The sequence below is a fragment of the Folsomia candida genome, unplaced genomic scaffold (assembly GCF_002217175.1).
Source record: "Folsomia candida strain VU population unplaced genomic scaffold, ASM221717v1 Fcan01_Sc009, whole genome shotgun sequence".
Lineage (NCBI taxonomy): Eukaryota > Metazoa > Arthropoda > Collembola > Entomobryomorpha > Isotomidae > Folsomia > Folsomia candida.
The window spans coordinates 1,042,629-1,056,058 of NW_019091201.1; the positions used below are offsets into that span (position 1 = coordinate 1,042,629).

General features: G+C 39.0%; 2 protein-coding genes across 3 annotated transcripts; both read left to right on the forward strand.

Moving 5' to 3' along the window:
• The first annotated feature begins 1,986 nt into the window (after positions 1–1,986).
• LOC110854226 (multiple epidermal growth factor-like domains protein 10) lies at positions 1,987–4,045 on the forward strand. 2 transcript variants are annotated; one of them, XM_022102637.2, is made up of 4 exons: positions 1,987–2,217; positions 2,288–2,437; positions 2,520–3,321; positions 3,403–4,045. In XM_022102637.2, the coding sequence occupies exons 2-4, from the start codon at positions 2,293–2,295 to the stop codon at positions 3,911–3,913; spliced, it is 1,458 nt and encodes a 485-aa protein (XP_021958329.1). In that variant the 5' UTR covers positions 1,987–2,217; positions 2,288–2,292; the 3' UTR covers positions 3,914–4,045. The 2 variants fall into 2 exon arrangements, with proteins under 2 accessions (XP_021958329.1, XP_035710975.1); XM_035855082.1 differs by lacking the exon at positions 1,987–2,217 and having other exon boundaries at positions 2,227–2,437.
• Positions 4,046–4,613: 568 nt separating this feature from the next.
• Positions 4,614–6,782, forward strand: LOC110854087 (transmembrane cell adhesion receptor mua-3). Its single transcript, XM_022102484.2, has 2 exons — positions 4,614–4,960; positions 5,030–6,782. Exons 1-2 carry the CDS (start codon positions 4,751–4,753, stop codon positions 6,419–6,421), a joined length of 1,602 nt encoding a protein of 533 aa, XP_021958176.1. The 5' UTR covers positions 4,614–4,750; the 3' UTR covers positions 6,422–6,782.
• Positions 6,783–13,430: the final 6,648 nt, after the last annotated feature.

Genomic DNA, 13,430 nt, shown 5'->3' on the forward strand with positions numbered 1-13,430 from the left:
CAGTTTTATGTCTCAAATAAAATTTATTTACCCTTTTACTTTTCAATTTTAGTTGAATTTTCGTATCGAATAATTCAACAACCGACTAAGAAGAATAACACAATTATACGCAGAATTGTATGTATGCAGTCATTGCATAACTTGTTATTGCAAGTCGCTTCACCTGGAGGGGAGTTTGTTGCATTCATGAATTGAAAATTTATACACCAACCGATGTGGAATAAAGGACTGCAGTTGCATCCTATGCACTTTTACATGTTGAATTTGTTAGTCGGGACATATTTCTGTCTTCCGTTTTTAGATTATTTTCCCAGGGTAAATTCGAATGCATATTTAAAATTAAGTCAACACAGTCAGTTCGAGACCTGAAATGAAGAGGGGAGAAAGTCGGGACATGCATTTATTAACAAAAACATATCTACGTATGTCCATCCACATTTTGTGACGAAGTCTTCAAAAAACGATTCGTGTTTAATTGAAGACTGAAATTTCCCTTTCTGAAAATTTATGTTTTCTCGTAAATTTAATGTGCAACTCGATGGAAGTCATACGGAAGTATGGATTGCATACATATCTCTGATGCTGATCCGATACTTATGGAAACTTTTGACCTGCCAGCCAACCAACTCACCCCGCACTGTCTCCAATGACCAACGGCCCGTGACTTTAGAGAGAGCTCTCCTCTGCTCATTGACTCGTATTCGGAACTAAAGAGTTGCTACTGCATTTATGTTTCCTTAATAGTCGATATTACAATGAATGCACAAAGCCATCTCTGTTCAAGTATTGCAGGTCGTCCACTATTTCAAAAAATATGGACCGGATTCAAAACCTCTTCAAAGTAGCGCACTTATTGCAACAAGGTTTATCATGCGGAAGAGTTATGGGTCATTACTTTATTCATGGCATGATCCAAAAGGGTTGAATTGAAATAATGGCAACCAACGAAACTTACATATGGCTGACGTCCTGTCTCATTTACGTTTTACTCCAAAAAAATAAATGCATACGTTTTAAACACTCAATTAAGGAAATCTTTTACAGAATTTAATTGTTTTTCTGTATCACTTTAGCAAAATTAGGAAACCTTGCTTGGACATTTTACCATGAATTTTTAACACAATGTGCATATCACGGATTTGCACGAGTTTTAAGATAAAGTTGACAAAATTCAATGAGCATATCGTGACCAAAGTTGATGCAGATTGAAAGTGTGTACTTATTTAAAACTACTCGAGTCATCGTTTGTCTGACCAGTGTGCAAATTCGCATAATTCAATTATAGCGTGCCACACAGAATATGCATGCGTTTTTTTATTCTTCTTCCTCTCTTTGTCTCATCTCATGGTGCGATCTGTCAAGGTATTGAGTGAGACTTTGTTTTATAACGACAATAATTGTAAATTTGTATGTCATTATGTTGTTCCGCGTACATAAATATTACACGTAGTACATAATTTTATGTCACATAAAGTGTTAAATTAACATAATAAAATTTGCAGGAGTTGCTAATAACGTGCACAATGTTTCAGCTATACGATACGCACAACAATCCATTATTACCTTTTGCCATGGGAAGTAGGTCAAAACCGCAGGATTTTAATAGGCAGATGATGAAGCAGTATTACAATTTACTATTATTAGGTACCTACCGCTATGTATCTTGTATGCATGATAATCAACAAGGAAAACAAAAGTTAGAGGTTACCGTGAATAATTCGATGCGTGATATATGGAATAGAGGCAACAACGTGCTATGCTATTGGACGTGCAGTTTTGTCTTATCATTATATAATGGACTAAAGGATGTATGTGTATGCTTTATATTATCGCGTAGTAATTTCTAGTTGGGGATAAGTTTGTATTGTATGTACAACGAAACACAATGGGATTTCATTGACTCCATGCAGTAAAATATTTGATAGACTTCGAATGCCATGAGAAATCGAGAATGACAAGCGGATTAGGAAGGACTGCAGTGCAATTGTTGTTAAAGATTGCGAATATAATTCTGCAAAGTATCACTAGTCAATCTGATGTTGGTCAGCAAAGTCACGTTACATATAGAAAATGAATTAAGTCTGTTATGTCCAAAAAAGTCGTCTTCTTCATCCTTGTTTCAGAGTTACGTAAAACAAACACGGCTTCCCTTAAATCCTCTGAGATAACAATTGATTCCTATTTAAAGTGGTGGTGAAGAGGTGTCAGTTGGAATAAGTAAGAAGAGATTGTGAAATTCTGCTGGTTGTGAGCTGGGCTCTATCAAAGTTTTATTTTTATTTTTTAGTTGGAATGGCGAATTTTGGAAATAATTGCATATTTTTATTTTCAACAATACTTTTTCATCAATGTCAGAGTCAGAGTCAGCTAGTCTCGTCCGTAATTTCGAATTTGAACCTGCCCTGTACCCAATCGTCGCAATGTAACAATAATGCCGGTAAGTCAGATAAGCATCTTATGATAATTAAGTATTACACGAAATTGAATGTTTACATGTTATCGTCACTAAAATATGCCAGGACTTTATTGCATCCCAACAACCCCACCCACCGCCCAACTTCGATGCGGCTGCCTCACAAATTCCACCGTCTTTGACGAGTACCAAGGTCGTTGCGTGGGTAAAGTCGGTCACCCCTGCGTGTACAGTGGCAACCAGTCATTCTGTCCGGACAAGGCCCACTGCTCCCATCAAGACCCTCACCACCCGGACCTCTACTTTTACGAGTCGCGATGTTTCTGCGACGTTTCCTACTTTGGCGACAAGCAAGGCAAATGCATCTTGGCTGCAAAGTTTGGAGAATCTTGTTCCGCCTCCGTGAAAAAATGTGACGAGGTTTCCGGTCTCAAATGCGTGGATGGAAAGTGTGCCTGTGCCTTTGGGAAGGATCAGCAGTATTACGATGGGAAAAAAGATAAGTGTGTGTCACACATTGGGAAAAACTGCACGGGTTTCAACTCCTGTAGTGAAAATGCTCGATGTGAAGGAAGCTCCGTAAACCGTGCAATTGTTGGCGATGGGAATGAGAAGTTACGCGCACGGAGACAAATTCCCCCTCCGACAGTAATTGGACGAAGCATACCTGGAAATTTACCACCACCAGGGAGATTTATTAACCGAAATAGTATCAATGTGCCTCCAAAGTCAAACAGTAACAATGCCAAGAAGGACGTATTCTCTGATATAATTGGAGTCGGGACTTGCGTCTGTAATTACGGATTTACAGCTACGAAGGGTGGCAAATGTCTGGGAAGTTATCGACAATCTTGTTCTCGGGTGCAGAGGTGCAATCATGAAGATAACTTGGAGTGTCTAGATGGGAGGTACATACATCAGAATTTACATATTGCACATTTACATATGTAGCATGTCATACATGATATTTTTTCCTTACTAATTTGTAGCTGCAACTGTAAATCGCCACTTCATCAAAATTACGACCACCTTATTAAAAAATGTCTCAGCCTTGTCGGAGCAAAATGCGACTCGGGTCGAAACTCTGCAAATTCTTGCGTCGACAATGCCCACTGCGTTAGTGGTTCATGTATCTGTAAGGATGGCTGGGTGGCTACCCCCTTCCGCCGGTGTATGTTGGGATACGGAAAACCGTGTGAAAACATGGAATGCAATTCTTTTAACGGGTTAACCTGCAAAAATTCCAACTCTCCAAACAACACTGTCAATAATAGTAATAGTGGAATTAAAAGCGGAAAAAGGTGCTCGTGTGTGGATGACTCGTTAGTTTACAATGGCCAAATGCAGTCTTGTGTATCACAGCTTGGCTCACCGTGTGGGAAAATTGGTCAGGAAAATTACGGCAAGGAATCCTTCTACGTTGCTTGTGAACCTCCTGCAATTTGTCGAGAGGAGCCGGGCGGGGATAAGAGCAGTCGGTTTTGTCGTCTGCCCAACTAAATGGCGAGAAAAATAATGTTATTTTATTTAATTGTATGGTGTACGTACTACTGTTTACTACTGTTTACTACCACTTAATGAAACGGGTCTTATTATTACAATAAAGAAATGCACGAGTCATACTTAAACAAATTATGTATCTACTTGAATTTTGCAACTTGAATTTTTGGCAATTCTAATTTTTGCAAGCATCACTTCTCGGACAATTAGGTCCAGTACAAATTTGATTTGCATGTGCTAATTTGAAAAAAAACCGTACCATGAAACCTTGATAGAGCTTTGAACTCGGTGTCTACGCATGAATTCCCATGCAAAAATATTTCACGGAATGCATAACGTAACGTCTCTCCTACAACAGAATACCTAAATGTTCCGATTTCGCTTGTTTGCTTTATGTCCTCCGAACACGAAGACACTGGGGTTTTGGTTTGGTGAGGGTATAAGAACCCTATTATCTATGTACCTGACAATGACATTCGAGAAGAAAAATTCACGGTAGTCAGCCAGGCTTAAACATTTTTTGCAACTTGAGATTCACCACTCCGGAAACAATGATGATGAACTGAGAGAATCTGCATGCATGCACGAATTTCCTGCTTCAAATAGGTGAGACGAAGTGTTGGTGAGGAAGGATTTAAGTAAATAAAGTCGTTTTTCTCTGCATATTACATTCTGGTTTTATTTCCTCCTTATAAAGCCGTACGATAATACGCATAGATTTCCTTCCGAGTAAATACCCGCAGTTAACAACCACCCGCAGTTGTGTGAAGAGGTTACTGGCTTATTCTCTGGGATTCTAATAAATATTGGCGAAATATTGCAAATTTACCTTGTGCCATGAATCCTCTCAGTTTCGTGTCGGTATTGCTCATCTTTTTTAAATTCCCGATAACCACTTCGTACGGGGTTCCCTTTGTAAAGCATTTCAATGAACATTGCGATTGGCGAGGTCAATCTGAAATTTGCGATCAGACGCGAGGTCTTGCTTGCTCGTATCAGTCGAGCACATGTGATTGTTGGGATGTGAGGAAAATATTTTCCACAAAGGTATGCAACAGCTTTTACATGTTTTGATTATGCCAGTTTGGACTTTAATCAGGCCTTGATTCGACTCAGGTTCATCGCTGCGTCGGAAAATCTGGAGAGGAATGTGCCTACTTTGAAAATGAAAGAATGTGCACCGAAAACGCTTACTGTTTGGAAGACCGCACCCTCAGCCCCATCCCGTTGTGCGTCTGTCTCAAAGGCTACTTCCGCTCGGACAATGGATCCTGTATCAAATATGCCAAATTTGGAGAATCCTGTGAACCATACCCCCAAAACCGGCTCCCATGCGAGCCCGACACTGGTCTAAGGTGTCACAGTTACACTTGCAAGTGTGAACCCGACCACGATTACGACCCAGTTAGAGACCTCTGCATCGCCAAAGTTGGGCACAAATGTTCCCGAACCCTCAATAATTGCGGGGAGAATGCTGACTGTGCCGAAAAGACGTGGATGCTTGACCACCTCACGGGAACGACCAAAATGACTGGATACATTTGCGGGTGTAAGCCCGGCTTAAAAATAACTCCCACCGGTCTCTGTGCCTCTGACTATGGTGGAACTTGCAATAAAACTTCAGACTGCTTTCCCGGAGAACATCTCACTTGTTTAAACTCGATCTGCCAATGTCATCCTTTGAGTCAAATTTTTTCCAAGAAGCAGAGGCGTTGCTTTAATTTGGTCGGGACAAAGTGTCAACCTCAAGAAACCGGAGGGGATAAAAATGGTAATTCTCTGATGAAAAATGCGTCTCGAACAAATTCCAAGATTTCTTCGGCAGTATCTGCGTATTTTTCATCTCTACCCTTCACCAACTCATCATCATCATCAACCACAACATCATCTACACTTCGTCCTCCCCCTCAGCAGATGAAAGATGAAGAACAAGAAGAACATCAGCAGGAAATGGATGGAACTGAAGGGGCAGAGTGCATCTCCAATTCTGAGTGTGTTTCCACTGCCCACGGATATGCACACTGCTCCTGTTCAAAGGGTTCCTCAGAGACGATGATCAAAACTTGTCTGCTAGATTACGGCCAATCATGTCAAAAACAAGAGGAAATGCAGAATGAGATTCAAAGTCGGGCTCAAATCTTTGTGTTGGAGAAGGAGATGAAGTGCAATGTGTTTGAAGGGCTCATTTGTCACGATGATACGGCAAAATGTGGGTGTGCCGATCCTCTCCTGGTGTACGACGAGGGATACAAGGCCTGCGTGGCGAGGATTGGAAGTCCGTGTGGGAATTTGAAGTTGGGAATGCTCGATTTGAGTCAGGATATTAGGGAAATGATCTTTATTAATTGCGAAAAGAATTCTACATGTTTGGAATTAAGCGGTGGTGGAGGGATGAGTAAAAGGGTTTGTGTACCGTTTAATAAAAGTAACGCGTTGGCAGCTGCGGCTGGCACTAGTTTGTCAAAACTTATGTTTAATAACGCAAATGTCATCACTGCAACTGATTAAGTGAAACAAGATTGGTTTCACTTATCTGGAGGCATTTTCTTGTTTTTGGAAGTGGTGGAAATGGAATATGTACACAGAAGAAGATGGATAAATGAGGTTGGTTGTATTTATTCTTGGTATGGGAGTTTGGTGGGATGTGCGTGTGAGAGTTAAATGTAATTTCTGATATAATTTTGTTTGTACTGAATTAAGTTCATGTTTACATACATTTGTCCATAAAATAATCCACTTTCAGTATTATTAATTTATTTATTAGAGTTCCCACCAAGTTATTAATGTATTTATTAACTTATTTATGGAAGTTGTGGAGGAGGATGTTGGCAAAATAAAGTTGATGATTGCAACCACTCGACCAATTGAATGTAATAATTGGATGTCTGTTTCATATGACTTTATTGAAATTGCGAGGCTAACATGACACAATTAAATATTATTCTATCTCTGGTCGCAAACAAATCGTTTCAAGTATTCCTAGCTGGAAACTCATCATTTAAAATGGTGGTAAGTACATAATTCAAAGCTCAAAATTTTTTAATTTCTTAATCCACATCATATTTAATTGCAGATTTCCTTCCTCATTCTTCTCATTATGATGAATATCTGCCGGACACGTTCAATCTCTTGTGGCGAATTTAGTATCGGCAATTGTGACCCGTGACTGTTCCCTGGCTCCAAACTTTTGAGAATACTTACATCCTCCCCACAATGCCACGATTTGTGATGTCACTCGATCTCTCAGTCAGTATGACCAAAGCTGGTTCCACATACTGTCGAATCCTCCCAAACGGCCTCCACCGATATCCCTCCAGCACTCAATCTCAACTGCGAATGTGACACACACTATTTCCAAATCCTGGAACCTGTCTCGAAATATGCGATGAAACTTGTACTGCCCAAAAACCTCGCGATGCGACAAATCTTCCAGGATGGAATGCATTCGAATCAAAAACAAACAGTTCCAATGTCAATGTAAATACCCTCGAGATCAATATTACGACTCTGAGGAAAAAAAGTGCATGGGTGGGAAGTGTTCTTTCACTTCACCCTTCCTGCATTTTGTGAGAAAATCGCCAAATGTTTCCAAGACATATTTGAGCTTCGGAGGGGTGAAACCTCGCATGAAGAGCCGTACTACTAGAACACCACATCACAGTAGGGACGGAATGCTTCTTGGGGACAAAGAGCCGCCAGTGTTTACCCTCTTACCCGTCTCCTTGTGGTGACTATGTATTATGACAACAGTAATAATAACGTTTTCGGAGGAAAATCTTAAATGTTTTGATAACAGAATTTGTCTCTGTCAAAACCCTTTACATCAGTTTATTCCTCAGAAAAGAACAAATGTCTTAATCTGGTTGGGACACGATGCTTCTTCCTCCACCCTCCAGAACCGGATTGCATCGAATGCCGTGGGACGCATGATGCAGTATGCAAAACGGGTTTTTCTTCGACAACATGCACTATTCCAGAAAATGTCTCTGAGATTTTTGGAGAAGTTTGTAGCAAGGAACATGCGAAGAGTGGTTGGTGGAGGCTTGAGTTGTCAAAATGGGGCTTGTAATTGCATCGACGACTGTTTGAGATATAGCCCAACTCTTCAAAGTTGTCTCGATGGTCAAGGGTCACCTTGTGGGAAGGTTTTGCTAAGGAAAAGTTGGTGTTGGATGGCAGTTGTTCAGTTCATTATGGAGCTGAGCAATAAGCATAATTATCCTCCTGCTGATAGTGGACAGATAAATTTTAAAAGAATTATGTACAATTGAATGTGATTCTTATAATGGGAAAGTGTCTGGATATCTAATTACTAATTAGATTTTAGTATATTTGTTATGAAATTAAAATTTCGTTCAGTCAAGTTTATATGCAAAGTGAAATCCAATAAAAACATAATTGGAAACTTGTATCTCTATGTTTTTAATCTCTTTGAACTTAAACTTGGTTCAGGAGTATAATCTTTAGTGATATATTGGTAATTTTCCTGTACATGGATATGTGCATACACATCATTTTAATTTTTATCCAAAAAAATCGACAAGGATATTAATAGCTTTCTATCAGAGGGGAAAGCTCACCAATACAGTTAACGCTTCAAGCTGAAGTAGTGTAGAAAGATGACGACCACACGTTAAACATGTTTGTACCTTTGTTTCACTCACGAAAGAGTGAATGCAAATTTTAAAAATATTTTGCGTCATCTCTAATGATACGGACAAGCGAAGACGAGCAACACAACTTTCAACGCATATGTACAACAATAGAACTTATTTTACATGAGTCATCACTCATCACATATCTAGATAATGAAGTCGAACAGGAACTGGGTTTTACCGTTAGGCGTCACAACCCCTTGTTTGTTATGCATGTTGTGCAAATAATGCCGTATGTACAATTTTGCACACATTTGTTGCACCGGTCAGCAGTCGTAAGGTTGCAGTTAAAGAAAATACTCTTGGTTCAATAAGCCGTAAAAATAAAATGAGTGAAAAATTTTCCATCGTAATTTCTATCCTCACAAACTACCTACTTTTACAAAGTAATTGCGTAATTTTGCAAGGTTATAACGAACGTTGCGAACTTTACGACGAGACATCAACCTGTGACCACAGCGTTGGAATCATGTGTATCGATTCTGGTCTTAAAGGCTACCGGTGCAGGTGTCCAAACGACGCCCAATTCGGCACTGTGTACGATCCTAAACGAAACAAATGTGTAGGAAAAGTGTGGAATAGTTGTGTCAACCCCGTCCCATCATCACCCAGACCTGGAAACTTCAACCTTAACGAAACTCTCTGCGTCGAGAACGCTGAATGCAACGCGAAGCTATACCATTTGCCAATTTGCATGTGTAAAAGTGGTTTCGTCGAGCTGGACGAGGAAGGCACATGTGTTCCAGCTGCAAAATATGGCGAATCTTGTGACAACGATAAGATCCAGTGCGACCCAAAGGCCAGTATTTCCTGTAACCCAGATGGGAAATGTGGATGTAAAGCAGAGAGTCATCAATTTTATGACCATGAACAAGAAAAATGTGTCACTTTCGTTGGCGGAAATTGCACTCGTGACGATGAATGTGTTCCAAAAGCAGTGTGTGGTCGTAGTGGTGAATCTGGTCATCCTCCGCCCGGTCATCTTCTTATCCCAGGTCGTCAGCCTGGTGGTGGGAGAATCTTCATCGGCAGTCTTGTAGGCATAGGAAGACGCGACATTATCTTCGGATCAGGAGAAGCTCAACAAACTGCTGAAGAAGGTGGATATTACAGCCCACCGAATTTTAACAATCGCCCATTTCCCAATAATAGACTCCACTTTGGAGGAGGTAACAGCCAAGGAAAATGTGCCTGTCGATCGGGCTATTCGAAAACGAAAGATGGATTTTGCCTCCCTTCGTATGGAACGGAATGTCTTCCCAGAGACAGAAATGGGGCAAATTTCACCACGGAAATATGCAATCCTGACCAATTTCTCGAGTGCTTAGGTGCTCCTTCTTCTGGTCATTATGAAGGCAAATCTGGGTTTCGATGTCAATGCAGAAACCCATTAAATGAAAGGTTTGACAAGAAGCTGGGAAAATGTGTCAGTTTAGCGGGACGGAGATGCCGACTTTCATCCGTTTATCCGAGTTGTTCAGAAGGAAGCGAATGTGTTGATGGAATATGCGAATGCAGAAATGGGACATCTTTAGCGCACAATACGGGACAATGTAAACTGGATTTTAACGAGCGGTGCAGTCCTGGAGAATGTAACGCAGCGAATGGATTGATATGTCACGGGAAAACACAGACCTGCTTGTGTATGGATTCTTACTTAAACTATGACCCCAGAAAACGCTCTTGTCTCGCAGAGATAGGATCGCCCTGTGGATATTTTGAGTTTAACCAGAATCTTGATTACTTTCCGATTGAATTAATACCCACGACAAAGAGAAGAGAATCTCCTTCCGTCTTCATAAATTGTGAGGTTGGAGCAGTCTGTCAACCACGAATGGGTGAAGGGGCTACCAACACCGATAAAATTACAGAGTTCACTTGTGTGGCAAAATCGTAATTTTTATGTGATTGTACTTTTTATAATTTACTTATTTATTTAATTATCTCATGCATTTCTAATAGTAATAAAAACTCCTGTAATAATAAATCCAGCATATGAATACGAATTCGACTGAGAATTCTGCCATCAGCAGCTTGCCCAGCAGGTGGTGAACATGCATTGCCTGGCAAATTGGACACGCTTGAAATGTTGAGAAGATTGGAAATGGAGTTGTCAACGAAGCAATAAAATTCATTTTTAATCACTGTTTAATTAAGCATCATGTTACTTGTGAGAGGAGCAATAAAACGCATCCAGCATTTTGAAAGGGTTGAGTTTGCTCTACCATTGCACACAAATTCTGAACCACTACTACCTGCCTGGTGACGTTTCCTTCCTGTTCATGAAGCTATGTAGGTAGACCTGAAGCTTTTGTTTAATACTCTCTCGTTGTGTTTAATACTCTCCAGTAGTGCAGTAATAAAACGTGTAATTGGAACAGAACAGCAAACCTGAGACAAAGTAAAGGGTAGTAGTTAATTAAGGTAAACAGGAGGACGACACAGGCAGGATTCGTGTCACAAGATAACTCTGAAATGCTTTTATGACTGAAATATAAACCGACAATTTTTACTCATTTTTACCTGAAATGTATCCACTTTTCGTGTGGTATCCTCTCTCCGTGTCATGATTTAGGACAGAAAAGGATGCACATTTCAGATCTGTGTTTTAGTACATAATTTATTGCTCAACCTGTTTCCACCACTTGCTCATTTTGGATGGGAACTATTGCACCAGTAGTAAACTGGTACCTACATGAAATTCATTTAAGACTGGTAAATGTTGTACTTCCGAAAGGACCAATTTACAAAGTATGTTGTTCTCAAGTTCGGAATTTGAAATAGTAGTTTGTCAAACTTGTTACGCTTTTACGACCAGCAACCAACTTCTGGTTCTGTTTTAAGATAATGTATCGCTCTTATCTGAAAAGATGTTGTTTTATTACTTTGTGTAACTATTACACGATTTTCGTCTCAAATACATATGAGCAGAAGCACACACCTTAATCCTTGAGTGGTTAACGTTAAGCTTCATCTGGCATTTGACACCATTGTATATTTATCTATTATTGCGGGATGGCATATAAATACGCTTCTAGTTGGGTGGTGCGTCTATAAGCAATAAAAATACAGTTTAAGTATAAGATGCATTGTTATCGCTTAAAATAAATGGGAGACTCTCAAATGTCAAAAGTTCACCATTTATTAACGTTATATAAAAGGGTAAAAAGTGATTATTATCAATTATCCTCACTTGTTTGTTAAAACGTCTCACCTTGCCTGTAGCAGGATATATTTACATAAATGATTCTGTTTTTTTGCAAAAATGTCATAAAAAAATTTACATGCATTGACCCAATACTACCTAATTTAATAGTGAGCGAGTCTGTAATCAGATATCACGACTGTGAAAATCATGATGCTAATTTCACGACAGTACCTGCCAATATTGCTAATATACCTATAAATCTCTTATAATTTCGCGATTTTTTTTATAAAAGGGAATAATTTTTCCCCTCCCAGGGTGGTGCAGATTTCAATCATCCATCATCAAGCATACAGATCCAATAATCTTATTTCTTTTTTAATTCGCAACTATTTTGGCTTTTTACGACTTTATTTTATTTCTTTATGAGATTACCCAACACAACATTACTACCATTATTGGATTGTGGAAATGCGATAAAAAATCATAAAATGCGACATTCATTAGTCAATATATGTACAATTTTTATGCCAAATTGGACCACGGAATTGACACACCTATTATTGAGACAAAATCAGGCTGTCTCGTCTATTTGTCTAATGTGATAGTTGTCACGTCATGTGCCATGTCACGTCACGTTGTCTCGTCGAATGTCTCTAAAATCTTAATTAATTTGTATTGAACATGATAATTAAAAAAGTTATAAAACTCCAAGGCTTGATTTCGTACCTAGTTATGTGATAATTTTAGTCACCTTCATTCCTCCGCTGTGCTATATTAGGGTCTTCAATTAGCCGAAAGAATATGAACCAATGTACGTGTTTGCAATTAACCGGTTGATTGAACTCATAACTTATCTTCTTTATTACCAAAGCGTTGATGAGTGACACTAGCTACATTTGTAATTATGGGACTGGTGGCTAATCAGCAAAACCAATACTTATAATACTTTGTTTGCACTCCTACAAATTGGTGCACCATCAAATAAGAAAGACAAGAAACACCGGTTGCTTATTTGTAAACTGTAGCAAATGTCATTGACTAATTAGGAAATGAGCTGCAAATCCAATCTGTGGATTGTTGGTCATCGTCAGGTATGCGAAAACCTGTTCATAATTAATGCTATTATATGTAAATTATCTGCAAGAGTGCAATAAATGCATCGAATATGCGTAACGAACCTGGTTTTTTGATGTGTCGTGTCTTTGCCATAATTTTTTTCACTTCATCCAATGCAATGACATTGGTCTTTAGTAAACATTACTTACTGACTGCCATCAAATTTAAATATAATAATGACTCGATCATGATAATTTATTTTAACATGTGAGACAAAAGTAGCCATCATTTGTCAATTCGATGTCTTATTGCGTGTCACATTTTTTTTCAACGATGCAGTTTTGTTGCACACTGTAGAGCGACACGAATAATAAGTCGTATTGTTGAAGCCCCCTTGGACGGAATTTTGTAACCCTTCATTAATTTCGCACTATCCAATATTTAAAGATTTTGATCACTTCATTTCATTCAATGTCTTCTAATATGAAATTAATTGCGGTCAATTATTAACAAAGGTGAGTTGTTGTTGTTGTTGTCGTATTTTCTAGTTTTTCAAGGTTTGGATGAGTCAAGGTTAAAATCTGTTTTAAAAATACAATTCATAATTATTTACACTCGTTCTGCCATTATTTGTAAAAATTAGTTCAATGTTTTCGAT

Bases quoted from the DNA above. Each gene is read 5' to 3' on its own strand.
- LOC110854087 (XM_022102484.2), top strand. From the start codon at position 4,751: ATGAATCCTCTCAGTTTCGTGTCGGTATTGCTCATCTTTTTTAAATTC. The intron at 4,961-5,029 runs GTATGCAACAGC...GATTCGACTCAG, and splicing joins GGAAAATATTTTCCACAAAG to GTTCATCGCTGCGTCGGAAA.
- LOC110854226 (XM_022102637.2), top strand. From the start codon at position 2,293: ATGGCGAATTTTGGAAATAATTGCATATTTTTATTTTCAACAATACTT. The intron at 2,438-2,519 runs GTAAGTCAGATA...AAAATATGCCAG, and splicing joins GCAATGTAACAATAATGCCG to GACTTTATTGCATCCCAACA. The intron at 3,322-3,402 runs GTACATACATCA...ACTAATTTGTAG, and splicing joins TTGGAGTGTCTAGATGGGAG to CTGCAACTGTAAATCGCCAC.